Source organism: Acanthisitta chloris, unplaced genomic scaffold, assembly GCF_000695815.1.
Source record: "Acanthisitta chloris isolate BGI_N310 unplaced genomic scaffold, ASM69581v1 scaffold1165, whole genome shotgun sequence".
In the NCBI taxonomy this organism is placed as follows: domain Eukaryota; kingdom Metazoa; phylum Chordata; class Aves; order Passeriformes; family Acanthisittidae; genus Acanthisitta; species Acanthisitta chloris.
In genome coordinates this window covers 121,598-146,795 of record NW_008671849.1, presented here as the reverse complement: position 1 = coordinate 146,795, position 25,198 = coordinate 121,598, and the positions used below count along the sequence as shown (strand labels likewise).

The window sequence follows — 25,198 nt, the reverse complement described above, 5'->3', positions numbered from 1 at the left end:
TTTCAGCAGGCTGTTAGTATACCAACAGCCAGTTCTTGTCTTTGCCAGATGGATGGAAATAGGAAGGTATTTTTCAGCCTAATAGACCCCCTTATCTAGTAATCTTAATACCACAACAGAAGTACTATTAAGTTGCAAATACCCTTGTGATGACTCAAACAGCTTACTCTGTAGGAAGAACCAAAGCTGAGAGTACAGAAGGCTTTAACTCTGAGGTCACATGTGTGCCATTGCTTTGTGAATGCCTTATTCTAGCACACTACAGAAAAACTTATGTATGGGCACTTGTGCTGCATCTTAAGCCTGGGTGCACACGTTTAAACAAATGTGTAGCTTTGGAGGCTCACTCTCTTACGTGAATATGGAGAGAAATAAGAAGCTGGATCTGTTTGGGCACTGCTACACCTGAATAATGCCTTAGATCTAGTGTTTAAATAGCTACTATACCTTTAAGTAATTTCCTTCTTATTTCTAGATGCTAGCAAATTGTGTTTGAACCTGAAGCCCATGCAACTATTTCTTCCCTGTTTATAAGTCTTCATTGAAGAAATAAGCCCATATTTTGGCACAGTAGTTTGTTTCCATGGAAATGCAGAGATATTTCCAGTATGGGATTATGACTCCCAGTGGGCTATATCTGAGAGAGGTAAATTGTGAAGGCTACTTGTTAAGCACGAGAAAAGATTCTCCTGTGTCAGGGAAACTATAAAAAAATCCTGTAAAAGAACAGGTGACTGTGTAGTCATCTTTAGAATCCTATTCCAGTGCAAAGGAAAGTTATACCAACTATTAAAATAGACAAACTGAAGTTTCCTTGAAATGCAGAGTCTGTCTGAATTGCTTCTCTCCACATGCAAAATGTGACCTCAGTGCTGCTGTTGTTACCTCAAGCCATGCATTTTTATTCAGTAGAAGAAATCTTTCCAACACTAAGCTCTGTTTTGCCAGCCTCTGAGGCATATCCAAACAGCCCAAATCTTTGTTACATCGAAGGCAAACAAAGTGCAGCAGCAGAAAGCTAAAAATATCTGGAATTTACCAATGAGAGCACTAATAAGCCTGCTTTGGGGAGAGTTAAAGCTGATGATACTTGACAACGCTTGTTTTTCAAACGAGTAGAAATGCAGCACTGAAAACAACCTAAAGTGTAGACCCAGGAATTCACAGCCAAGCTGAACATACAAGGCTGTGTCAGTCCTTGAAGCAACAACAAATCCTGTCTTTACAGATCCTTTTAGCATGCAGAGCAGGAGAATAGGAGCTGATACAGTTCCAGGTTAGAGGTTTTAGAGCTGAAAGCTGTGCTGTGCACTTGGGGATGTTTGCAGGAGCATTAAAGGTAAGGAATTTTCCATTGCTCTTAGGCTGCAGAGTGGGTGCGTAGCTGCTTTACGGGCTCTGCTGCAGCTGGGGACTGCAGAGCCTTGGTGTGATCTGTGCTGGTTTCCACCCAGAACCCTGTGTTTGACATGGTCAGAAAAGCATGCTGGGGAGCCAGTGAAGCTTAGATCCAAAAGATTCAACCCTCGGATGGTTAGTGACCCTTGCCTTAGTTCCTGTTATCAGATTTACTGTCAAAAACATCTGTGGCTACAAAGGCGTAGTGCAAGATCTGGCTGCGCACAGCAGAGCAGCTTGTGTGTTAAGCATACACAAGTATCCTGGGATGCACCTGGAGGTTTTGTCAAGGTATTGTTTGCTGGTCACTACAAATATGTAATTTTTAGTGAAATAGAAAAGGCACATTAAATATTGAACTGTTCTTAAAGCTCAGCTTTGTCTTACAGCACATATCACTTCTGTGTTTGAAAAGGTTTCTTTGGGTAAATGAAAATTGTACTCAATATGGCAGCAGTTTTTTCTCATTTAGATTGAAAAATTAAAAATTCAAAGAAGCGTAACATAATGTTGCTACCCATTTTGTTTGTTTGGTACTATGAAAACTCAATTTAAATATAGGGTGAAATGCTACAATTCCGCTTTGCATAATACAGTGCATTTTTATTTGTGGTTTAGGGCTTAAAATCAAACCCCAAGACTCAGGAGGACTGGAGTCTGTTCCTGCCTGTTTTTCAACTCATTTTGACTGTAGACAAACCCTGTATGGTCACAGTTCAGCCGAGTTCATAAACAAATGGCAAGTCAACGGTTCACCACATTCCTAATAGAAAACATATGAGTTGTCCCATGGGTTTCATTCAGGATTTCTTGTGGTTACAATTAGGAATATTTACCACTTTGTCAGTTTGTTTAGAGGTGCTGAGCTCCAAGGTCAGCACAGCACAAAGGTGCTGGACTCCATTGCCCTACGCACAGGGAGGCACATGTCAGGCACGTGTTTATGTGGGCAGAGAGGAACTGAAACCACTGCTGTACATGCCAGGGCTTTAAACATGAGTATACTTTTTTCCCTTCATATCCAGTGAGGATACTGTGAGTGAAACGTCTGCAGCAGCTGTGGCAGAAGTTGAGGTAACATTTGATGGGTCTTTGGATAGAGAAATGCAAGGCAAGGGGAGCTGGAGGTTTGTGCTTATACCTGCTCCTGGGATTGCAAGCCAGCTGACCATGTTTGTACGGGTGGTCCTGCAGTACAGGTATCTCTGCAGGGTTTCTAGTTCTCGTGGAAAAGAAAATCCTCCACTTTATTTCCAGTGCAAAATGGCAGCACCCTGCCAAGCTGTGCCAGCCAGGCGTGAATCTGGGCTCCTGTTAGAGCTGAGCAGTCTGACTCCACTGTCAAAACTGAGGATAGTTAACACCCAGGTGTGAAACTTAAACATGACATTTCAGATTCCTTCCTGTGTAAGTAATGAATTATTTTAGCAGAGAGCTGCGTAGCTTGAAACGTTACCATTTCCCTTTTGTTCTGTTTAAGTGACAGTGCCTGGCAATACCTCCGTGGGTAGAAAAGGCCCTGTAACACAGGAGCTGAGGTCATTAGTATTCCAGAGCAGAAATCCTCCTCTTTTTAATGATATACGAAAAATGTCATTGCTCTGTAATGAGTTATGTAGGAAACAGATACCCTGAAAGGAGGGTCAGTGTATAGAGGTCAGATAGAATTCACTACCCAGTTACATCTGGAGATCCTCAGACCTCTGGCACTACACCTGAGACAGACTTTCCTCAAACCACAGCAGTATGTGAAATGCTTGCCCAACACTTACTAGTACGTTTAATTGGTATTGATCCTTCAGTGGGGTTTGTCTTTTAGTTAAGTCCAGTGTCCCAAACACCTCCAAGACTGGTCACTCACTGTTTTCCTCTGGATTCTCAGCTGGAGTTGAGGGCCAAGTGATCAGAGTTGCCAGGGAATGAGTATTTGCTGCTTGTGCGAAATAGCCAGTGGTGTGGTTGGTCATGGAGGGGTCAGAGACACAGTATAGTGGACTTTAAATGCCCAGCTATGGGGCTATGTGCAGAGGAGATATTGACAGAATGGAGAAGTCTGGGGATAGATCTATCCTGTTTTGGGACCCTAGTCTAGGATCTCGTTTGATAGACATTGTTGAGGCAGGATACATAGATACTTGTACTGTTACAGCAGATAGGGTTGTAAAAAAGGGGATCTTGGTCCTCAAGGTTTTAACTAAGCACTTTTTGTGGGCACAATGTTGAAATAAATGTATTTCTAATACGTACTTGCATTATTTATTTGTGGTGCAATTCAGAGCAGCACTTCGATCCTGCTCTGTTAAGTCAGGTTTGTGTAATTTCAGAAATGTATTTGCACAAGCTTAATTATGCATGTTGTGCCTGAGACATATAAATCTGGATAATATCTCTCCACCTGCCCATGTAAGTCCCTAACTGCCTGATTTGCATGCCTTACTCACTGGGGAATAAGCAGCAACTGAAATAACCTGTTTTTAATTATTTTACTTTCATTTCTTCAAGGCTTAACACGAACTAGTTGTGCTGCATTTCCTGTGCTTCAGAGAAAAGATGAAACCCTGTGCATTATCTGTTCACATTTTGGCTTATCCGTCTTTGTGTGACCTCTGGAGAACCCAGATAGTGGGTAACATTTCTGAAGATTGAGTGTTTGTTAAAGCCTTTTGCAACCCTTTGGAGGAGGCCATCACCTCTAGCTTGAAAAATACTGATCTTATCTGAACACCTGGAAGCCAAAAGCCAATTAGTTTCATCTGCCAACCAAAACAATGGGGGTAGACCAAGGTGTTTCAATTCCAAGAGGATCTCAGTGGCCAGAGCTGAGGGATGGAGATGCCCAGAGGGCGGACAGGGCTCTCAGCACCTGCAGTGGGGAAGGAGTCGAGAAGGTATGTGCCCAAGGGATCAGAGTAGGCAATGTGCCAGCTGTACAATGCAGCTGCTCCCGTGAAGTGCCCTGACAATGTGGGTTTGTTCTGGAGGGCATGGCAAGCACCTTTCCCTGGGCTGCTCTTGCCTTCCAACTGGGAAGGAAGGTAGGTGAGGAGTTGGCTGATGGAAGGGCTGAAACTCCTTTTGGAGGTGCTAGGGGATCATAAGAGAGCACACTGGCAAAAGATAGATGGGGATAAAGAACAGAGGCAGGCATGAACAATACTTCAGGTCATCATTTACTAGTCCTGGCCCTCCTCTGCCCAGAGGAGCTGCTCACTCCAAGGGCTTATGTTGTTGCAGCAACCTCACGAGCTCATTTTTCCCTTTCTAAACCAGACTGTTGGCAAAGAGGAGCTGCTCCCTCAAAGCTGCCTTAGTGATATGGGAAATCAGAATATTGTCACTGTTCTTAATTCACAGCTTTTACCAGCACCAAATCCATAGTGTTTGGAAATAAAATGGCTAGACAGGACTGGCTTTCAGGTGTGCAGTTTGAGACAGCAAATACATCTCACAAAAGGGAGATTACAGAAGCAGTACAAAAAGAGGTGCTTATTGCAGCTTTAGCTCCTGCTTCTCTCCTAAGATGCATGACTACGTTGTCAACAAGCCCTGGAACAACCATGTTACACCTTCAATAAAAACTGCCATGCCTGAATTTGGAATCTCCGTGTGTGTGGAGAACCAAAGAACATGGGCAGCCCTTGAAGGGAGAATATTCTCCTCACAGCTTAAACAGAGCCATCACATGCACTACAGCCTTCTCCAGCTATTCATTTTGAAACAAAACAGGCTTTAAGCGTTTATTTTCAGAGGAGCCTTCCAGGAGGTCTGCATACTTCTGTGGGTCCTTTTTGCGACATCATTCCAGCTCGTTCAGCTTTGTATTTAGTGCAAATTGGATCTCAGAGATAACTCTTGATTACTCTGTGCATACTTCTAAGTTGCAAAATAGCTCTAGTGTTCTTACTGCGTATGCTTGCAAACCAGTGCACTGCAGTATGCAGCACTGTGTGCAGCTTTGGTGCCCGTTTATCCTGCAGTGCTTTGCCCATAAAAGCCCAAGTGTAAACGTGTTAAAGTGTGTAGCAGAATGTAGACATGCTACGTCAGACTGACCTGGGATGTGAGGTTCCTGCTGGGAGCACCTTCAAGATGTAGGGCAAAATTCTCTTCTCAGGTTCCCTGTAGAAGGAAAGTAGCTCCTGACTCAGTCTCCCAAGTCTCCTGCACTGACACATGCAGGTGTTTTATGGTGTGAAAGAAAGTGAGTGCCCTGAAAGGAATAATCTGTCACTGACTGAGGAATGGACAATAATGGCAAAGCCCCAAAAAGAGCACAAGACCTTTTCTTGAACCAGTTACTCTGTGTCTGAGAGAAACACGAAGGGTTTGTGTCACTTGGGCCATGTGATTGTAGCCTCTTTCTCCTAATTATCCCTGAGCTGATGATCTAAGACTGTGGATATGAGGACAGAATTTTGCCTGCAGGATCCACGATTACCAACTGTGCCTCTTCTATAAATCACTTGTAAGTGTATTTGGAATAACTGCCAGGCTGACTTCTGAGCTTACCCGAGGACAGAGCTCCAGCAGGCACAGTCCCACATGGCACAGAGCTGTTGCAGTTTTAAAATCAGTCTGATTTTTTTCTTTAACAGGGGAGCCCAGTGTAACTCCGTCAAGCCTGGAGTGACACACTGAATCTGCATCTGCCTCATGTGAGTTAAAATCCTGGCAGCAGCATTTTGCATAAGCTGGAGCCTCTGTAGAGAGCTTTTTTTTTCCTTTTTTTTTCTTTTTTTTTTTTCCTTTTCAGGAGGGCTATAAAATTGTTACTGTATGTGTCTTGGCAGCAAAGGTAAAAACAACTACACAAATGCATGAGAATTGCATACCTTACTGCACAACCTCTGCTCATTCCAGATCAGCTTCCCTCCTAGCACATCCTGTGTGAGGGATGGCCCGCACTCATCACAGACCTGGAGGCTTGCAGCATTCACTCCTGGGGTACTGCTTTTTACCTTTCTATGGTGTATTGTTAAGCCAAGTGATGGTATTAAGGGGAAGCTGAAATGCTGTCAACTGGCTTCTGTTTTTATAAAACCTTTGGTTGTTTTCTTTCCACCCCGGTTGCATAATCCATGAGCACTGGGTGCCAATCGCCCAGTGCTGCTGAAGCATTTGCCTGTGTTGGAACACTGACTATTAAAATAGCATTTCCTCTGGAGCTGGGGACTTGGCATGGTGGCAGAGACATGGCCATCAAACAGGAAGCAAAAGAAAAATAAATCAATAAGTTGTAGCATGCCCTTTGGTTTTGCTGTCATCCCATGTGTGTTGAGAAAGGATGGTCTGAAAATGGGTTTGTGGCTCTGCCTCTTCCCCTGCAACAGAGTTGGAGATGCTTGAAAACTGGGCCCTTCTCAGCTGGGTGAAAAAGCTGAGCACAGGAGACACTGCATGGCAAATAGCTGAATTCATGGCATTGCCATGGCACACAAATTATCTCCAGTTGTGGAATCAGCAACCAAGTCTGAGGGAGGGGAATATTCCAGCTAAGTTTAGGACTATTTTTTCATCATGCAGCTGCTGAAAAAAATATTGATCTCTCCTCTCTACACTGTTTCCTCATGGTTGCATGAAGTAAACAAGACCTGAGAGAGAATGACCAGCCCTGAGTACAATATTGAAATAGTTTTTCACCTAGTAGTGCGTGTAACTGGGGCATCTTCCCCAAATGTGCTGCAGTTGCAGCAGTGTTAACCTGTTCATACTTGATCTGGAGGAGGTGGATCGTTTGTTTGCCTGGAGGAAGCTCATGTTACTGAAACAGGCTTACAAGAAATGTCAGGGGGTTGTGGCTCATTCCAAACAGCTGTGGTGTAGGGTGCTGTCAAGGTGGGCTAGGTGAGCTCTCAGTCTCTTCCCAGCTGTGTGTCTAATTAAAGGAAAGTTTATCTTGAACAGTAAGTATGCTGGTCACTAGAGAACATTTATTGTCCCTTTCAGGAGTCAAGTTACCTGTGTCTCTGTTTAGTTCACATGTCAAGGAGAAGGCTCTCATTTTCCAGATACTGTGGAGTACTAGAAAAATAGAGAAGGGATCTGAGTCATAAATGAGCTAATAGTTTAGTTTTATTCAAAGAGGCATCAAGGAAGCAAAATCTAGAGCTTGAGAGATGAGGGGAATAACTGTCCCCCAAAAAGAAACAAATTAATCCTGTTGCAGTACTGCCTCAACAAAGATTTGGGATGATGAAGGCTGAGGTTGATACCTATTGTTCAGCCTTTTTCCTAATGGTGCTTCAACTTGTTTCCTTAGAGAGTTAAAAGGAGGTCTGTAGTGATTAACTGAAGACAGAGAGGCAAATACAGAAAGGAGGAAATTGAGTGAGGGCATTTTTTGAGCAGCTGACCTCTGTCCTGCTACAGCTGCTCTCTGGTAGAGTGCTAATAAGATACACAGATTGTTTATCAGAAAGACCTACAGTTTCCCTGGAAAGGTTCTGCTGGAGCTGTTGATGAACCATTTCTGCTTGTCCAGAGGAGATGCCAACATGCTCCATGAGGTTTCTTGTGTCTGGACAGTATCACCATGATTGGTGAGCTCAGAAAGAGTAGAGTTTCCTTGGAGAAATGTTTTGCTTGGGAGCGAGGTTATGTGGATTAAGTCGATAACATGGTCAAATTCCCAGGAAGCTAATGCAGAGGAGTGCAGCAGTTTCATGGACAGAGTGGGGGACTGGAGTCTGCTTCACATAATGGGAAGATTTGCAGTGCTTTCACCTTCTGAGAGTATGTGCAGGTGTATTTATAACTGTTTCCCCTGCGAAGTGCCTTTACTGTTCTGTATCAGAGGAATTCCTTTTTCCAGAAGATACTGTGGTGTCACTCTCACAATTTTGTTCATCACCTAACTGCTTATTGCTCCCTCCAACTCTAGCTCACTCCCCAAAATTGCCTTGTCAGTCACTGCTTTCTTCATTAGCTGTGTTTTTGATTGCTTATTCCTATCTATAGCTCAATCAACCCTTCCTTTCCTAAAGGACAGAAAAGTCTACGTGCATTGAATGTTGTATCATGTTGGTGATGTTTGCCATTGGTATAATATAGCTTGAAGATTTTGATAACTGCTTTATTGATTTTAGTTATCTGTTTAAAACCATTACAGGTTTGCTTATTATGTTTTAAATGCTGTTAGTTTAATAGGGAAAATTAACTCTAAGGATTCTGGTGCTTTTTAGATTATTAAGAGATACAGGAACCCTCTGTCATGCTTACTATGATCTGAGTCTTTTGACAGTCTCATTTTGTCTATAGTCCTTGCCTTTTTAATATTTTTGTTAGTATTTTATGTATTTGTTTTCTCCTCTCAGACTGAACTTCTGTATCTCACATTATGTATATATATTTGCTGGTGATGACCTGGGCAGTAAAGATGATGTATATTGATATGTATTGTGAGGCCCACAGATGTGCTAGATCTCTCTCAGGAAAAGCAGTCTGCCTTCTAATGAGTTTACAGTGTAACTTGCACATTTTTGTGTTTTACTCAGCTAGCTTTGAAATACTCTAGTGTTTGAGACAGTTGGGTCCATTGAACCTGTGTAATCCTCACTGCAGTCAAGGATTGTATTTATTTTATTACCAGTTTAAGACAGTGACATCGTGGTGTTGCACCCTTAAGGGGAAGGGAGCACCCAAGGTTTGTAGATGCTTGTGGTCAAAAGAAACAACAAAAGTCAAAGGTCTGCAAAAGCTTACAGACGTTTATTGGTAAATTACATACTTGGCATGGAAATTGATGTTAATCCCTGACTGCCTGTATGAGCACACACCAGTGGGTTTTGGATAAAGGGGTAGGGTGAAAGGGGAGAGAGAGATGAGTTAAAGAGTGGGAGAGAGAAAGGGAAAAAGGGAGAAAAAGAGATCACCAGTCCTGGCTCCAGCGCTGATCCAGCTGATGGGGTGTCCTGGTGTGCCTGCACACCTGGGCTTTGTGGGTGTACCTTTGTATAGATAAATTTCCCCACCCTGGAGATAAGTTTCTCTCTCTTTATGCAAATTAGTTATCATGTGCAGTCCATTTTTCTGGACATCTCTGGAAATGGGTTGGAAGGCTTCAGGGGTCTTGGGGGGGGTCTATGCCTGCTTCTAGGCCTCATTCTTGCCCTTGTGCTGTGTTGTGCTTATCTCTAGGAGCCAGAACAAGGACGTTTGTCCCAGAAAAGTGCTGTCCTTCCTCTCTATGGCCCCTTCTCCAGTCACATCCTGTTCTGTCTCACAGTGTGTTATTACCAACAATCCTTGGTTATTACCAGCAATCCTTGGTTGACTCCATGACTATCCACCTCTTGGTGTTTGAGACATGCACATTAGCCCCTTATCTTCTAGGCTTCTACAGACATGCAGCGAGTGTAAACACTGTCAGAGAAACATAGTGATTTCCATCTGTTGTGATTTCCTTTTAGATGTTAATTTAATGATCTGATTAAACAGTAACATTTCCAGTACATGGGAAGGTCATTTGCAGGAAGAAGACAGGATGGATGGTAGGAATGACTTGGTTGAACAGGTCCATTTCCTTTGCACTGAGCGAAGGTGTGTGTCACAGATGAGCAGCTCCTCTGACACGTGAGAGCAGTGAGCTTGCTTAAAAGAGTAGCATTTTGATGCACAAGGGTAATAGCTAACAGATTTTTTGCAGTACCATATGGTGTTATTAACAAACAAATCGTATGTTAACTTGACAGCTCTACCTTCAAGCTAACTTAGTCTGCAGCAAACACAAAATTCCCCAGAGATGAAATCTGGAAAGATACTAGGCTTTGGGATTGTATCCAGAGCAGTAACAGTAGCACAGCAGTGATGGATTTCAGGCTTTCTAACCTCCAATACATGTGTTCCTGCAGTTTATTGGTTTCTTCATGAGCTTTGCAAAAACATAGCAAACCAAAACCCAATTGGAGCAGGTGGAACCGGGAGCATTCATGCATCTGCCTAACAGGACTGCAGGGAGAGGAGCTGCTGGTTGAAGTACATTTTTCCTGATGCAGATTGCTGTGATAAACTGATGGATATTTCATCTGGTGCACTCTGCTGCTGAAATTCAAACTGCATCTCTGCCTTGCTGCGGCCCTGGGGCAAGAGCTAATTCCAGTGCTGCTCTATGCTGGGGGAACTGAGACAGCTAAGGGCAGGAGCGAAGGAGGGAATGTGTGATGTGGAGGGAGGAGGGCAAATGGGTACATTACTTTTAATTGCCTTCTTGTTTAACCCCCTAGCTGTTTTCAAATATTCTAACTGAAATCTCATCTTGGTACAGTGTATAAATCCCCTGAATACGAATCTCTTGGATTTGACCTGACCGTAGAAAGATTAGTTTCCATTGGATACCCTCATGAGCTGCTCAATTTTGTGTATGATCCTGCATTCCCTACCAGGTAAATGACTAACAGATACCAACCCAGCCTGCTCAAGGCCTTGAATACTTGTTCTGTAAAGTTCATAGGTGACACGAGGCCAGGTTTTCAGAATTTCAGCCTATGACTGATCACAGATTGTGGGGAAGGGAGCAGACTGCTCCAGTATGTGGAGAGCCTTTGCACACATGAATCCATGCCGGCAAAGAGGGAGTGTGCAAGAAAAGAACCCTACAGAAAACATGGTCCAAAAATAACCTTTTGTAGCAAAGACAGCAGAGCACAACTGGATTGGGAGTGAAATCAAACTCAAGGGGAGAAGGAGTCGTTTCTGTCCAAGAGGCTGCCAGGATGTCTCAGAACATTTTTCTTTAATTAGTAGTCTTCTGGTATGTAAGACATCCTGAAAATTAAGCTGACAGTAAACGACAATAAAAGTGGGACCAATCTAGTTCAGTTATCTATATTAATCAAATGTCAAAAGCATTTGATTTAGTAACTTTTTGATTTAGTAACTTTGCACCCAGTTAATGCACCTTTAAGTTCTTTCCACTTGTGTCTTTGCTGGATTTTACTTTTTTGACTCCTTTGGAGCTTCTTTACAAAAGACTGGACGAGAGGGTCTTTTGGCTTGCTGTCCCAGTTTCGGTCTGGCAGCCTCCCTTCCCTCCTCTCAGCGTGTTTTACACTGAGACTGCTGCTGGCTGTGCCCTTGCCCACAACACATCACAAACCTGTGATGAAGACTCCATTAAACCCACTGCCTTCATCCCAGGGAGGGCACAGAAGGGATAGGTCTGTGGGAAGGCTGTGTTCTCCAGATGCAAGCTGCTAGATAAGTGAGACAGAGTTTTGCTGGAGTTGGAACCGGGAATGTCCAAAGCATTTTGTGCCATAGTTACATGCCCCATCTGGCTCTGTCTGTGATGGAGAAATGAAAAAGAGGAAATTCCTTTATCACACCTTGCTCTTCCTTGCAGCCCAGCAGGGATGTCAGGGAACCACAAACACAGGTGTCAGGTTTGTGACCCTGTGGGAGAGGCTGACAACTTCCCTGGTACATGCATAGCTAAGCCTCTGTTGGGTTAAACGGTTCCACTTTCACGTCTGTGGAGAGCAGATCAGCTGTCTCTTTCACCTGGTAAGGCAGAGCTCTTGTTGCTCACCTACCGCCAGGTAAAAGAGACAGTAGGGACTCCATCTGCATAACAACAGCAACTCTGTTCTGATGCCCCATGCCAAGTGAGCAAGCTATTCTAGAGCTGTTCTAGCTGCTGTGACCCCTTAGTACACTTGCTTCTTCATATCTTGAAATTGCTTTCTTAACAGAGGCCTGGTGTTTGATACCCACTATGGAAACCTGCTGAAAGTTGATGCCTATGGGAACCTCCTAGTGTGTGCACATGGCTTTAATTTCCTTAGAGGGTGAGTGCCAGCTTTTGGCTGTTCTTTTTGACTTATTACACTCTTTTGTGTCACTGATCCTTAGGGCACCCATTGTATAAGGAGTCACAGGGAGTCCACTAACAGCAGATGCTCTATTGGTGTTCCTGCAGCTCCAAGATTAACTGGGGATGCATAGAGTGTCTCAGGCACAGCAGCAGCCCAGGCATTTGCAAGGGAGGGGTCTGTGTGAGCACAGACACATCTGTAGTGTGCTGGGAATAGAATGTCATGTGCTGTGGGGAGAGGTTGATGGGATAATCTGGGACGCGTTCACCTGTCCTGGCACAGTTTAACATCAGCAGCTTATCAATTAAGTCAGAACCATTGCATGAGGGCTGCCTGCAGCAGAGAGGACCTGTGCCCCACGAGGCTGTCAACTCCACAGCCAGTGCTAACAAAATCTGAGGGCCTGAGCTGGCTTAGGGAAGGAATAAGCTTGCTTGACACGTCTGTGTTTCCGACCTTGGAGGGCGTCAGAACTGAGCATTGCATGCCATCTTCTGCAGCCTTCCCTGGCTGCTTGTGTCTCTCTTATCCCAGAGAAGGTGCTTTAGGAAGCAGAGAGGACTGCAGTGCCACAGGTCTGATATGTCCTAGCAAATCTCTCCTCCTGTATCCCTGCTGCAAGGGCACAGGGATGGAAGGCAAGGCGATCTCAGGGCCTCCAAGGCGACAAACTTTGTCATTGTAGGCCTCTTAAGTCCTTGCATCAGGACTCTAAAATTTAGAAAAAGCCCTTATATATGCACTCAAGTTCCTCTTTGAGCCTAAAGTGATCTTCAGAAGCTGCAGAAATTAAGGAAACCAGAATAATGAAATGACTTTAGTCATTGCCACCCTGCTGATTAATTGCAGGGGGCCCTGAGCAAGCCTCCCACAGCAGAGCCCTGCACTCCCTGGCTGAAAGCTGCTGGGGGAGTGGAAAGCAACACATGGAAAGTGGGGGTGTGTTTAAGATAAGCAAACAATGAAAGTGCAGATGATTTAAAGCATCCTTGTAGCCAGCAGTGTGGAGCTTGAGGTCGCTCTGTGGACTCTTGACCACTCTGTGCCACAGTGTGGGCTCTGCTGACTCAGTGGTGAGGGCTTTGTCCTGGCTCTGCTGGAGTCAGCCAAGGGAACATCAGTGGATGCACTTTTGCTCTTGCATTGATAGTGCCTGTGGGAAAGCTGAGTGTTGATTAAAGCACAACAGGCTCTAGTTAGTGGATCCTGCTACAACTATATTTTGCAGGTCAGCACGTTTTATCCTCCAGTATGTTTTGTGGTTTCATTCTTCTCCACTTTATCTATTCTCAGGCCTGAAACACGGGATCAATATCCAAATAAATTTATCCAGAGGGATGATACAGATAGGTTTTACATTCTGAACACGCTATTCAATCTACCAGGTGAGTCTAATGTGAGCCAGCACAGGCCTCTTTCTGTTCCTTTTAAGGCAGTAAAGCTTTGCTAATGTCCTGCTCTGCTCATCTGTTTGGGGTTGCTTTTTCCATGAACTTTCTTCTTTTGGCCACAGGGCCTAAAGTTAGCTGGCCTTATCATGTTATCCTCATGTTAAAATCTTGCTCTGTTTCCTTGCAGAGACCTACCTGTTGGCGTGCCTAGTGGATTTCTTTACTAACTGTGACCGGTACACGAGGTACATGTTCCCTCTGCTTCGAGGTGCTGATGGAACAGTAGGATTGTTATTATATTATATTTTATCAATACAGCACAGATGGAGCTGTTCTTAATGTCAGTGGAGGCCCCTTAAGGGGTTTTGGTGGGGAAAAGTTCAGACCTCCTATAATATAGTGGTGACAAGTTACTCTGTGTGTGCAGCAGAGGCTGTTATGAGGTTTTCCTTCACGGGGTACATCAATATCACCATACTGACTGACACTGGTTTTGGGGCAGCTTCTAAGACTGCACAATTTGTACAGGGTGTTTACAGGCACCATTCAGGTCATTTTGAACCTGTGTCCATGGGAGCCATGTCTGGTAACTGAGAGGCTGAATTTCTTCAGACAGTTAACCGCAAGTCCCTCATGTTGTAGTAGAGTTCACTGCACACTTAAGGGTGAAATGCTCAGGCACAGGGTGGTGCAAGAGGCTTTTTGTGCAGCATGAGTACTTACCTACCTTTCAAAAAGGTATAAGCATAAAAACAAGCTGCAGTTTGAACTAGCAAATGTGAATGCTACTGTGCTGCTGACTCATGCAATGGGTCATCTTCAAATATTACGTGAGTGCAAGGCAGAGGTTTAATGGGATTTTGCTGGGAGCAGAGGAACTGTTTGTGCTGACAATCCATCAGATGAAGTATCCTCTCTGAGGACAGGCATGCTGATTGCTGTCATAATAAATACAGCTCTGTGTAATCCTTCTTGATTTCTTCTGGTGAAAGCTCTCACAGGTGTCTCAAAGACACCTCCACAGTATTTTGTAATTTCTCATGTTGGCTCTAACTGTTCAATGCAGAAGTAGTTCCTCCTCTCAACAGCATTACATTTAGTTGATTTTCATGGCACCCCCTTCTTTAGTGTTGGAAAGAGGGAGAAAGAGCAGCACTCTGCCTACTCCCTCAGTACCATTCACCTTTTGTAAAATGCTGCCAACTGCACCGTCCCAGACTTTTTCCTTCTTGTACTACTGTCAGTAAGAAATAAGAGTTGCAGTCACAGAAAGCTGTGGAGGCACAGGCCTGTAGTTAGGAACTCACTTCCTAGAATTTTAAAAAAGCATTCTTGGGTAACACACAGGTGGTGGTAAACTCTGGTCATAGCCTTCTTTCAAGTCTCAGCTGTGGTATAGTAGTAGATGAGAAACGGTTATGGTAAGATGAAAACACAAGCTCCAAACAGCTTTTTAAACTGTCTCTCTCTTCAATATGTTTCTTACCTACTGAAATTGGCTGCTAAAATCTCTCTTCTGTCTCCTCACAGCTGTGAAACAGGATTTAAAGATGGAGACCTCTTCATGTCCTTCAGGAGTATGTTCCAGGATGTCAGAGATGCTGTTGACTGGGTTCATTACAAGGTGATGGCAAGAACTTCTTGGGCTGTTTGCAGTTGTAACTGGGTTAGAGGGGCTGGTTTGTAACTCTTGAGTTAAGATGTGCTCTGCCTCTTCTGGGCAAGAGCCCTGCTTTGCCTCCCAGGGAGCAAATAATAAATTGCAGTTGTATGTGAGTAAGTCAAGATCTCAACTGCTCTCCTAGTATGGGAACGTATCTGGCTTGGCTTCCTCTACTGTGATTCGTGGGGTTTAGAGCATGATGCCTGGAGGGTGTTTGCACTTCAAGTCCACAACTTGTACATTGTCCTAATTATTAAAGCAGTATTCTACTGCAAATTGTTTACATTGGTACTTTCTTATGTTGTCTGAAAAGTACCTGCATTAAAGAGAGAAATATGTCAGCTATTCTCTATTTAGAGAGGAGAGTCAGTTCATCTTCTTCACCCAGTTGTGCACAAATATAGAATATAATTTTGTGAGCATTAACATCTGGTTAAAGACCTGGTTTTCTTGTTCTCTCTCATTCAAGAGATCTGTTGGGGTGGGATGGAGAACCAGCACAGGAGAACTCTGCTCACAGTTGTACTTGTGGTGGTACTTTCAGCCATGCAGAAGTCAGGAATATATTTTTCTTTCCTTATGCAGTGTTGTGTGATATATGCTGGAGTTGGCCTTTGACTAAAGCATTATGGTCAGTGTTGGAGACAGGTCGTTAACTGTCTTGTTTGGTATGGCAAATCTATTTTTTGTTTGTTTCTATTGTATTCCCTTCTGAAAGGGTTAAAATGCTGTTGAAGTGGATTATTTACCATGGTGAGGGAATCGATGGATCACAGAGTTTGTGATGGTCCCTGCTACTCAAAGCCTCTCATCTCTAGAGTCACTGGTTCAGATTCGCCCTGGTTTGTACTTTCACAGCGTTTTAAAGTGTGAAAGTTGGCATTACTTTGATGTCTCTTACATCGTAAGTTTCCATTACCTCACTGGGTTCCGTTCTTTCTGTTTCAGGGATCACTCAAGGAAAAGACCCTTGAGAATCTGGAGAAGTACGTGGTGAAAGATGTAAGTGTGAAGTTACTTTACTCATGCTATGTGGCATTCTGTTCTGAGTAAGAAGGCAAGAAATAAACATGCTGATTTGCTTTACTAAATCACAGAACAGATAACACTGTGATTTCTATCGTAATAACCAAAGATAAAGTGGAAAGTTCGGACGCAGTGTTTATTCTGAGCCAGTGATCCACGTGATTTTGTATTGATGTGCATGTTTTTATGTAAAATTTGAAAGCCAGTGGAAATGTTATCATGGGGCACAGGTGAATATGCTGGTAAGGGCTGTGTTGTTTCTTTTGGTGGCGAAAGCAGTTGTGTTCCCTGCCCAGGTTTCTCTGCCCAAGCAGACCTCTTTTAAAGAGCAACAGTTGAGCATCTTTTTAGACAGAAGCCAACACAAACATTACACACACTTAACCATGAGGGAGCAAGGGAAAGATCCTGAGAGACTCACCAGTGTCCAGTCTCTTGATAGCCCCAAAATGTGTGTTCAGCACATCCACTTGAGCAAGCTCAAATGGTTCCCTTACTTCTGCCCCCTCTGCAGTGTGCAAGGCCCCTCTGGACCACTGACAGTCTAATTATTGTTTAGTTTAGATGAGCTCTGTCGTAGAGTATCACTTTAAAGCAGTTAACCTTGTTTCTAGTTACATGCCTACAGAATTCTTAGGAAACCGTTCTGTGAGGTAATCAGCTATTCTGGCAATGGACTGAGGTTTCTGATTCAATAAAAATAGCCCCAGGAATAAATTCTCCCTAATTTGAGGTTGGAATTATAATGCGTTCCAACTTGTGGCTCGTGTGAGCTCAGATTCCACCTGCCTCTGGGCCCATTTCGGGAACGGACTTGGAGCTGGAGCAGATCGGTGGGAGCAGCACGGGGTGCCTGGCACTGTGGTTGGCAGAGGCACCCCAGCCCTGCTGAGCCCTTCCCCTCGCCTTCCTCCCCTGGGCTGTGCTCTGGAGGGGTTACGTGGATGGACCAGCAGCTTTCCTGGCTCTGGCCAGTACAAAACACGTGAGTTCGCTTGCTCGATGGTTTGATTTGCTTTGTTTTGTCTGCTGGGATCATAGTTGAGAGTGTCTGTAACTTTTGTGTGTGACTTGTACATCCCTTGGGTTTCAGGGGAAGCTGCCACTGCTGCTCAGCCGCATGAACGAAGTGGGGAAGGTGTTTCTTGTCACAAACAGTGATTATAAATACACAGATGTAAGTGCTGCTGGAATTGTTGTGTTGGTTTATCATGGAATAAGCAAACTCCAGCCATTCATTTGTATGGGTTTTGGTGGGACACCTGGTGGAGAATCGTGTGTTTTCTAACCTAGGTTTAGGATGGTTTAGTGGTGGATGCAGATTAAGTCTTGAGTCATCTTTTGTAGTCCTGGTTCTGGTACTGACTTAATATGAGCCTGGTTTAAGTCCTTCTTTGCCTCACTCGGTTCCTCAGCAAATAAAAGGCTGAAAGGCAAAGTGATACTCATTTTGGATTTCAGCATCCTTTAAAATGCACAACTTCCCTTTCAAGTGAGATAGTGTGAGTGCAGACAGGTCACCAAAGCCATGGCCCCGGAGAGGTCTAAGAGCCAGGAAGAGCTGTCTCCAAGGCTGAGAAATAAACACTTACCACTGTCAGAATGTTGCAACACTGCTAATCTAAATATTTATATGCCATCTTAAAGCACTGCAAGTTACAGCTGAAGCAGTGTGCAGGTTTCTGAGGCAGCTGTGTTATTTGATTAAAAAAATCAGTGGTTTAATTCCTGTCACTGTCCTGCTCCATTCATCTTGTCTCCAAATCTTACGCTGACTTCTGTGTAAATTCTGAAAACAAAGTTCTGTAATCTGAAAAGATGAAATCAGAAAAGTATACTTTTATAAACTGCACAAATGTATGTTTAAAGGCACTTATTTGAATACTTTCTTTGTCTCTTTCAGAAAATTATGACTTACTTGTTTGACTTTCCACATGGACCAAAGGTATGTGAGTCCTAGCCTGCAGTTGCAGTAGAAACTGATGTGCCTAATTATCTGTGTAGCTGGAAAGCATTTTAATCCTGCTTCATCAGCTGCATGGGATTAGTTGCTTTAATCTGGTTAAAATACACTTGCTGGTTGGTGTCCTGTTTGAATGGGATCAAAGCAAATACAATACAACGAAGAGAAAAGAGGCATCATCTGGTCTCAAGTGATAATCTGTGTTAATGATAACATTATTTTAGTGATAAAACGTTTTAACTGTGGCATTTTGCAGCCAGGTTTCTTAGAAATAATGCACAATGTTGTCAATGTTGTTTAAAAAAAAGCCTTGATCGAAAGGAAATAGTTTTATAAACCAGCAGAAACACTTACAGCTGATTGTGCCTTGACTATGGTAACTCCAGAAGCTTTGGTCATGTGTTTTCTGTTGTTCTAAGGTCAAAACTCAGCCCTGCAACTTCTGGAGTGTGGCTTGTGAGATGAATTTGTATTGCTCTTTCAGTCTCCCAGTGAGAGGCTATCTTACACTCATTTTCACACTGTGCCCTAAGGGTGGAAGGTGGCCAAGGGAGAAATTCTGAGAACACAGAAACTCACCACAACTGATAGCTAAAAAAAGCTCCTAACTGTGGTCTTGATCTCAGAAACATGGAGCAGAAAGGGCTGATGAATGCCTGGGCAGGGCTGTAACTCAGGTTTCAGTCTCCCAGTGAGAGGCTATCTTACACTCATTTTCACACTGTGCCCTAAGGGTGGAAGGTGGCCAAGGGAGAAATTCTGAGAACACAGAAACTCACCACAACTGATAGCTAAAAAAAGCTCCTAACTGTGGTCTTGATCTCAGAAACATGGAGCAGAAAGGGCTGATGAATGCCTGGGCAGGGCTGTAACTCAGGTCTCTGTCATGGAGCAGAAAGGGCTGATGAATGCCCAGTATGCTTTGGGCAGGGCTGTAACTCAGGGCTGGGCTCTGTGCAATACAGTCCAGGCATTTTCCCACCCCAGTGAAAGTACCAACATGGCCTTGTAAGGCTGAAGCTGTGAAGTTGCACATGTCTGGAGCTACATGGGATGTCACCTTCAGCACAGTGTCAGTGGTGTCATTTACAGCATCTCTTTACACATCAGCTGTGCTGTGACACAGATGTTCATTGCTGTTCTCCTGTCTCACACCATATCCTCAGGCCTCACTGCTTGGGTGGATTGGGATGGGCTTGCAGCAAACAGGGAATGCTTTAGGACATGGTGCTGGCAACTCAGCATTGCACCACAAGAGGCACGAGCTAAGAGATTTTGATCAACCAGTGCCACAAGGTTATGGCTATGTACAATGACACTTCAGTTAAACTCCCTGTGGTCACTTGTGCTGTGCCTGATTCTGAGGTTTGTTTTTGCCTTGGCAGCCTGGGAGTGCCCATCGGCCATGGCAGTCCTACTTTGACCTGATCCTGGTGGATGCACGAAAACCTCTCTTCTTTGGGGAAGGCACCGTCCTGCGGCAGGTGGACACGGTCAGTGGTCAGTGCAGGGTGCCTCCATGTCTGGAAGGGCTCCTGCACCTCCTGTATGGCATCTCTCAGTGGCAATGGGCAATGCAGTGTTTAGACAGGACCTGCCCTAGAGATGGTGGGCTGGAGTCTGCTTTCTGAGCAACCTTATCACCTGGGTGCAGCAGAGCTTTGCTGGCTTCCCTAACTTACCACAGGTGACAACAGGAAAAGAATATGGAAAGCCACCTCTGGACTGCTTGGGAGTGAGAGACAGACAAAAATACCAAGAGGACAAAAAAGATCCAGACCATCAGCTCTTCAGTACTAACACAATGTCTCCTTTCTCAGGTGACCGGGAAGCTGAAGATTGGTACCTACACTGGCCCACTGCAGCACGGCATTGTGTACTCAGGAGGTGAGTTCTTGTTCTGTGCAGTGGCTCTGATGTGGCCTTCAGCCACTCCAGCTGTGAGAGGACTCGTGCCAGGCAAGGTTGTGCTTCCCAAATTGCAGTGTAGTGTGTCCTCTGCACACTGCAGCAGAAGGTCTCCATCATCAGAGCTGCCCAATGCAGGGAAGAAGTGGACCTGTTCAAACCCTCTTCTTCCTTGCCAGGGAGGTTTCAGGAAATGCCACTGCAAGACTTGTGGTGCAGGGGTTGCTGCAGCTGGCCCAGTGCAACGTCCTCAGCTGTACTTATGGTGCAGCCACCAATGTGAGCACTGCCCCCAAGCCGGGGGGGGCAGGAGGAGGATTTACAGCACTGTGTGTGACACCCAGGGCTCCATTACTGTCCTATGTGGGGAGAGGCAGCTTGGGCCCCCTGCTGCTCCCATTCATGTAGGGGTGTTCTTGGGTAAAGCTGCTCCTGGGTGTAGTCCCAGGTGGGTGAGAAGTGCCCAGTGCTGCCATGGCCAGGCATAGCATCCCTGCTGTGTTTAGCAGTGGAGGTTTCTGGGAAGAAAATGCACCTGCTCTGTCCCTAACCTGGGCCCTCTGACAGGTGCCACATTTTCTTTTGCCTCCTTGTTCTGACCCATGACATTCTTCTCTCAGGCTCTTCAGACACAGTCTGTGACCTGCTGGGGGCCAAAGGGAAGGATATCTTGTACATCGGAGACCATATCTTTGGAGACATCCTCAAATCTAAGAAGCGCCAGGGCTGGCGAACCTTCCTGGTGATCCCTGAGCTGGCACAGGAGCTGCATGTCTGGACAGACAAAAGCGGTCAGCAGCTGGGCAAACCCCAGGCCAGGCTTTGCTTGCCTGGTGCTGCACCCCTGAGATCGCCAGGGCTTAGGGGTGCAGGGAACAGGTCACCCTGGCTTGCCATTTCTCCTTTCAGCCCTTTTCCCTAGGTCTGGGTGCTGGTGGCAGGAGCTGGGGTGGCTCTCAGTGGGCTGGTCTCAGGGTCCCAGGCCCTTCCTGTGCTCTTTCCCAGGCCCCTTGCATGTGATCAGCCAAGACCTGACCGTGGGAGAAGCTGCAGTTGGGTGGGGTTGAGTTATTCCTTGCCCTAGAAACTCCTCCCCCTCTGCCTGCATGGAGCTGTGGCTTCTCTGGTAAAAAAATATCTGACAAGTTTTTCTCCTTGTAATACCTGAGCCATGACTGCTCTCCCATCTCCAGGGAGTCCCTGCTCACCAGCCACTTCTTCCTTGTTCCTCCCACTCCCTCTGCTGCTCTGCTGCCAAAGTGCTGTGTGTTTCCTATCCTCCAGCACTACTGCTTTCCTCCCAGGTTTGCCCTTCGGTGTGTAAGTAGGGCTGGGGGTTATCCAAGTTGCCCCATGGCTGGTTTTGGTGAGGCCTGCGAAAGTTCAGCCTCAAAAACAAAAGGGCCAAGCAGAAACCAAGCCCAAAGTTGTGCCGGTGACCCCTCTCCCTGGCCAGTGGCCGTGGGATGCCATGCTCCCTGCTGCGGCGTCCCTCTGCCACCGTACAGGGTGGTGGGTTTGCTTTCAGTCCTCTTCAACAGTTTAAATTTACCTTTTCCCCCTTTCTCTTCTGGATTTTCCAGCCCTTTTTGAAGAGCTGCAGAGTCTGGACATTTTCTTGGCCGAGCTATACAAGTGAGTGTTCAAACGATGACAGCTTTGCTGCTGCCTCTCCCAGCTCACGAGCGGCACTGACAAACCCTGGGGTTGGGTAGTGGCACTGCTGCCAGAGCCTTCACTCAGGCCTGGGCTCTGCCCACGAGACCAACCTTCCCCTCCAGACCAGTCTCCCTCCCCTGTGCCCCCTCTCAAGCATCTGGTTCTGAAAGACTTTTCACACCTTGTATTTACCTTCTCGCCTGTAACTAGGCATCTGGACAGTAGCAGCAATGAACGCCCCGACATCAGCTCCATCCAGAGACGCATTAAGGTACCAATCATCAAAATTCCTTTTTGTCCTTCTGGATCCCAAAGGGCTTGACAACCCAACCCCACTGCTCAGCCCCGAAATGCTTTGCTCTGCCTTTGGGTGGGCACAGCAGGCTTTGCAAAGCCACTCTGTCTCAGCTCACTGGTGTCACTGGCCCTCCTAAAAGGCAGCCTGGTCTGGAATAGGTTCCCCTTCCTCATGCCCACAACAGCACTGACTGATGGTGCTCACTGCTGCAGCAGGTGGCACTGGCACACCCCTGTGGTTCAGCCAGCCCTGGGTGCCAGCCTAGGGCAGGTGCCAGCCCTGAGCTCACTACCACCTTCCCTCCTGTTAGCTGGGGCTTAGCTGTGCTCTGATGCCACAGATACGAGCACAGAAAGCCTTGCTGGAGATCCTTGCAGGTCCCTCACCCCTCAGGGTGCTCTGCCTCAGTGGTGTTGTGGCTCTGAGGTGCTTCCTGCCTGGCCCAGGATCTCACCTGCCCTTTCCTTATAGAAAGTGACCCACGACATGGATATGTGCTACGGGATGATGGGGAGCCTCTTCCGCAGTGGCTCTCGGCAGACCTTGTTTGCCAGCCAGGTGATGCGCTACGCTGATCTCTATGCAGCTTCTTTCATCAACCTCCTCTACTACCCCTTCAGCTACCTCTTCAGAGCCGCCCACGTCCTGGTGAGTTGCAGATCCCAGGGAGGTGGTCAGGGGTCCCAAAGGTGCCCGTGCTTGTGTCCATTAACACTTTCACAAGGCACAGCAGCTCCTTGGAGGGTTGGGTAGCGTTTAATACACATAGGCCAAAGGGTTGCGTTCTGGGGTTTGCTCTCCATGTGTCTCAGGGAGGTACCCTGAGACTGGGACACTCCTTGCCATCTCCTCTCTCTCTTCCGTGTGCAGATGCCACACGAGTCTACAGTAGAGCACACGCACGTTGACATCAATGAGAAGGAGTCGCCGATGGCCACACGCAATCGCAGCTCAGTGGATTTTAAAGATTCTGACTACAAGCGACACCAACTGACCCGTTCCATCAGTGAGATCAAACCGCCCAACCTCTTCCCCCAGGCACCTCAGGAAATCACACATTGCCATGATGAAGATGATGATGAAGAAGAGGAAGAGGAGGAAGAAGAGGAGGAAGAGGAAGAAGAATAAGAAGGATAAAGCAAAGCATCTCTGAAGACAAACCGTGACTCTAGCAGTGATCAGGAATGGATTCTGTTGTTGGGGCCCTTGGGGTGATGGGTTGGGGGGTGTGATTCTTGCAAAGGCACATTTTGAAAGTATTTGGAAACTTTTAACAAATTAACACTAATTAGGAGGAGACCCTTGTTTTCAGTTTTGCAGACGGTTCAAAAAGCTGAAGGATTCTGCCTGGGTGGCGCACTCAAATTGGACTGCCCACCTCTGCTGTCATGCCACTCCCATTACATTTAGGGATGCTGCATGTTTCTTCTTTTCCCATGATGTGTTTCATTTGATTTTCATTTGAACAGTGTCCTGTGAACGGTTTTTGGCATTTGTTACATTCACTGTGGAGAAAGAAGGGATGTGCTGGGCCCTGCAGGAGATAAAACGATCCAAATCCTGCTGCCCATGGGGTCACTGCCCTTAAGCCTCTGCTGCTGGGTTACATACTCCCCCCTCCCCATGTTAGCCAGGCTGTCACTGTGGCTTCCAACATTCAGTTCACCTTCTGCTTGGCGTGAGTTTCTCTGTAAGTGGTTTGACTCCTCCGGCCATCAGGGATGGCAGTGGGATTCCAGCTCTTGCTGTACACGTTTTTGGCTTGTAGACGCTTGTTACCCTTTCCCAGTGTTTCAGAGCTCTCACTGTCGGCATGTAACGCATGATTTCCACTGCATCTCTCAAACAGCTGAGCCACACACTGTTCTCAACTCCTCCAGTCTCAGCAGTAAATATTAACCCAGCTTGAAGCTGCTGCTTTAGCATTATGTTAGTCACTTTGTGTTTCTCCTGCCTACTGAATTTTCTGTCCTCTCAGCTTTAAGTGAAGCATCCCAAAGACAAACCCAACCACCATCTGGAGTGAAAGGGCCTGTTGTGCCAGGGTGCTGCAGGCCACATGGGCCTGCCCTAAACAAGCAAACAGCACATGCCCAGGGCCAGCCCCACAGTGGGAGCCAGGAAACTCCAGTCCGGCCAGCAGCTGCCCTTGTCTTTGGTCTGGTGCGGAGCAAGCGGAGCCTCATCGCGGGTTGCAGTGGGCAAGGCTGTGTCCCTGGCCAAGGAGGTTGATGGCTGCAGGCTGCTGTGCAGGGCCTGGGGGTGACCCCAGGGATGGGCAAGCAGTCCTTGTGCCTGAAAGCCAGCCCTGGGAAGGCACGGGGCTGGTACACAGCTGGGCAGCAATGCCCTGTGGTTTTCCTCTGTGTCACGGGTGCAGCCTCCCTTACTCCAGCCTCTGCCGTTAGCTGCAAAGGGATTACAAAGAGGGTCCTCTTGTAACGAATTTGACTGTTGTTTCAGTACCATAAACTCATTTAAATTTTTTTCCATTTTAAAGTACCTTAGGAGAAAATATAAAAGGAAAAACCGTACCAACATCTGAGCAGGAAACTGCTGCTGTAGTGGCAGCTGTTCCAGTCAATAAATGATGATGTTTCTAAGAAATGCCTGGTGCTTTGTGGAATGTTGCTGAGATGATGAGGGCTGTGCTGGAGTTGGTGGAGAGAGATGGGACTGGTCTGTGGGGGTCCCAGTGGGATGGGTGACTGGGGAAGAGGGAAGGCATCCCTGGGAATTGGTTGTGATGAGCAGTGGCTGTGGCTGGAAGGGCATGCCTGGTCCCCAGAGAGCCCCAGGATCCGATGGTGAGGCACAAAACTTCTGTTATCACTATCTGCATCAGCTGGGGAGGCATGGGGAGGGCAGAGGAACATTTTGGCTTGGATACAGAGAATGAGGAGGGAATTTTCCGTAGTGCGAGGGGCAACATCCCCACCCTGTCACTACCTCTTACACTGTGTCTTTCCATGGCTATTTCCCACAGGCATTACCAGGGGCCACTCCCCACCATGTGCACTGTGGCACTGTGCACTCATGTGCAGGGTGGCACTAGGGCACAGCAGAGCCCATGCTCTTGTG

At 46.1% G+C, this 25,198-nt stretch overlaps 1 protein-coding gene across 1 annotated transcript in view; it reads left to right on the top strand.

The window, feature by feature from the left end:
* The window catches only part of NT5C2 (5'-nucleotidase, cytosolic II), a 41,658-nt gene extending 18,047 nt beyond the window's left edge, over positions 1–23,611 (top strand). The window contains exons 3-17 of the mRNA XM_009074239.1: positions 10,661–10,778; positions 12,087–12,182; positions 13,503–13,594; positions 13,788–13,845; positions 15,131–15,224; positions 16,212–16,265; positions 17,383–17,466; positions 18,193–18,234; positions 19,638–19,745; positions 20,073–20,139; positions 20,781–20,951; positions 21,744–21,795; positions 22,030–22,090; positions 22,589–22,765; positions 22,988–23,611. Of these exons, the coding sequence (XP_009072487.1) occupies positions 10,661–10,778; positions 12,087–12,182; positions 13,503–13,594; positions 13,788–13,845; positions 15,131–15,224; positions 16,212–16,265; positions 17,383–17,466; positions 18,193–18,234; positions 19,638–19,745; positions 20,073–20,139; positions 20,781–20,951; positions 21,744–21,795; positions 22,030–22,090; positions 22,589–22,765; positions 22,988–23,245 (1,532 nt within the window). The 3' untranslated portion in view covers positions 23,246–23,611. The remainder of the gene's footprint in view (positions 1–10,660; positions 10,779–12,086; positions 12,183–13,502; positions 13,595–13,787; positions 13,846–15,130; positions 15,225–16,211; positions 16,266–17,382; positions 17,467–18,192; positions 18,235–19,637; positions 19,746–20,072; positions 20,140–20,780; positions 20,952–21,743; positions 21,796–22,029; positions 22,091–22,588; positions 22,766–22,987) is intronic.
* The last annotated feature ends 1,587 nt before the right edge of the window (positions 23,612–25,198 follow it).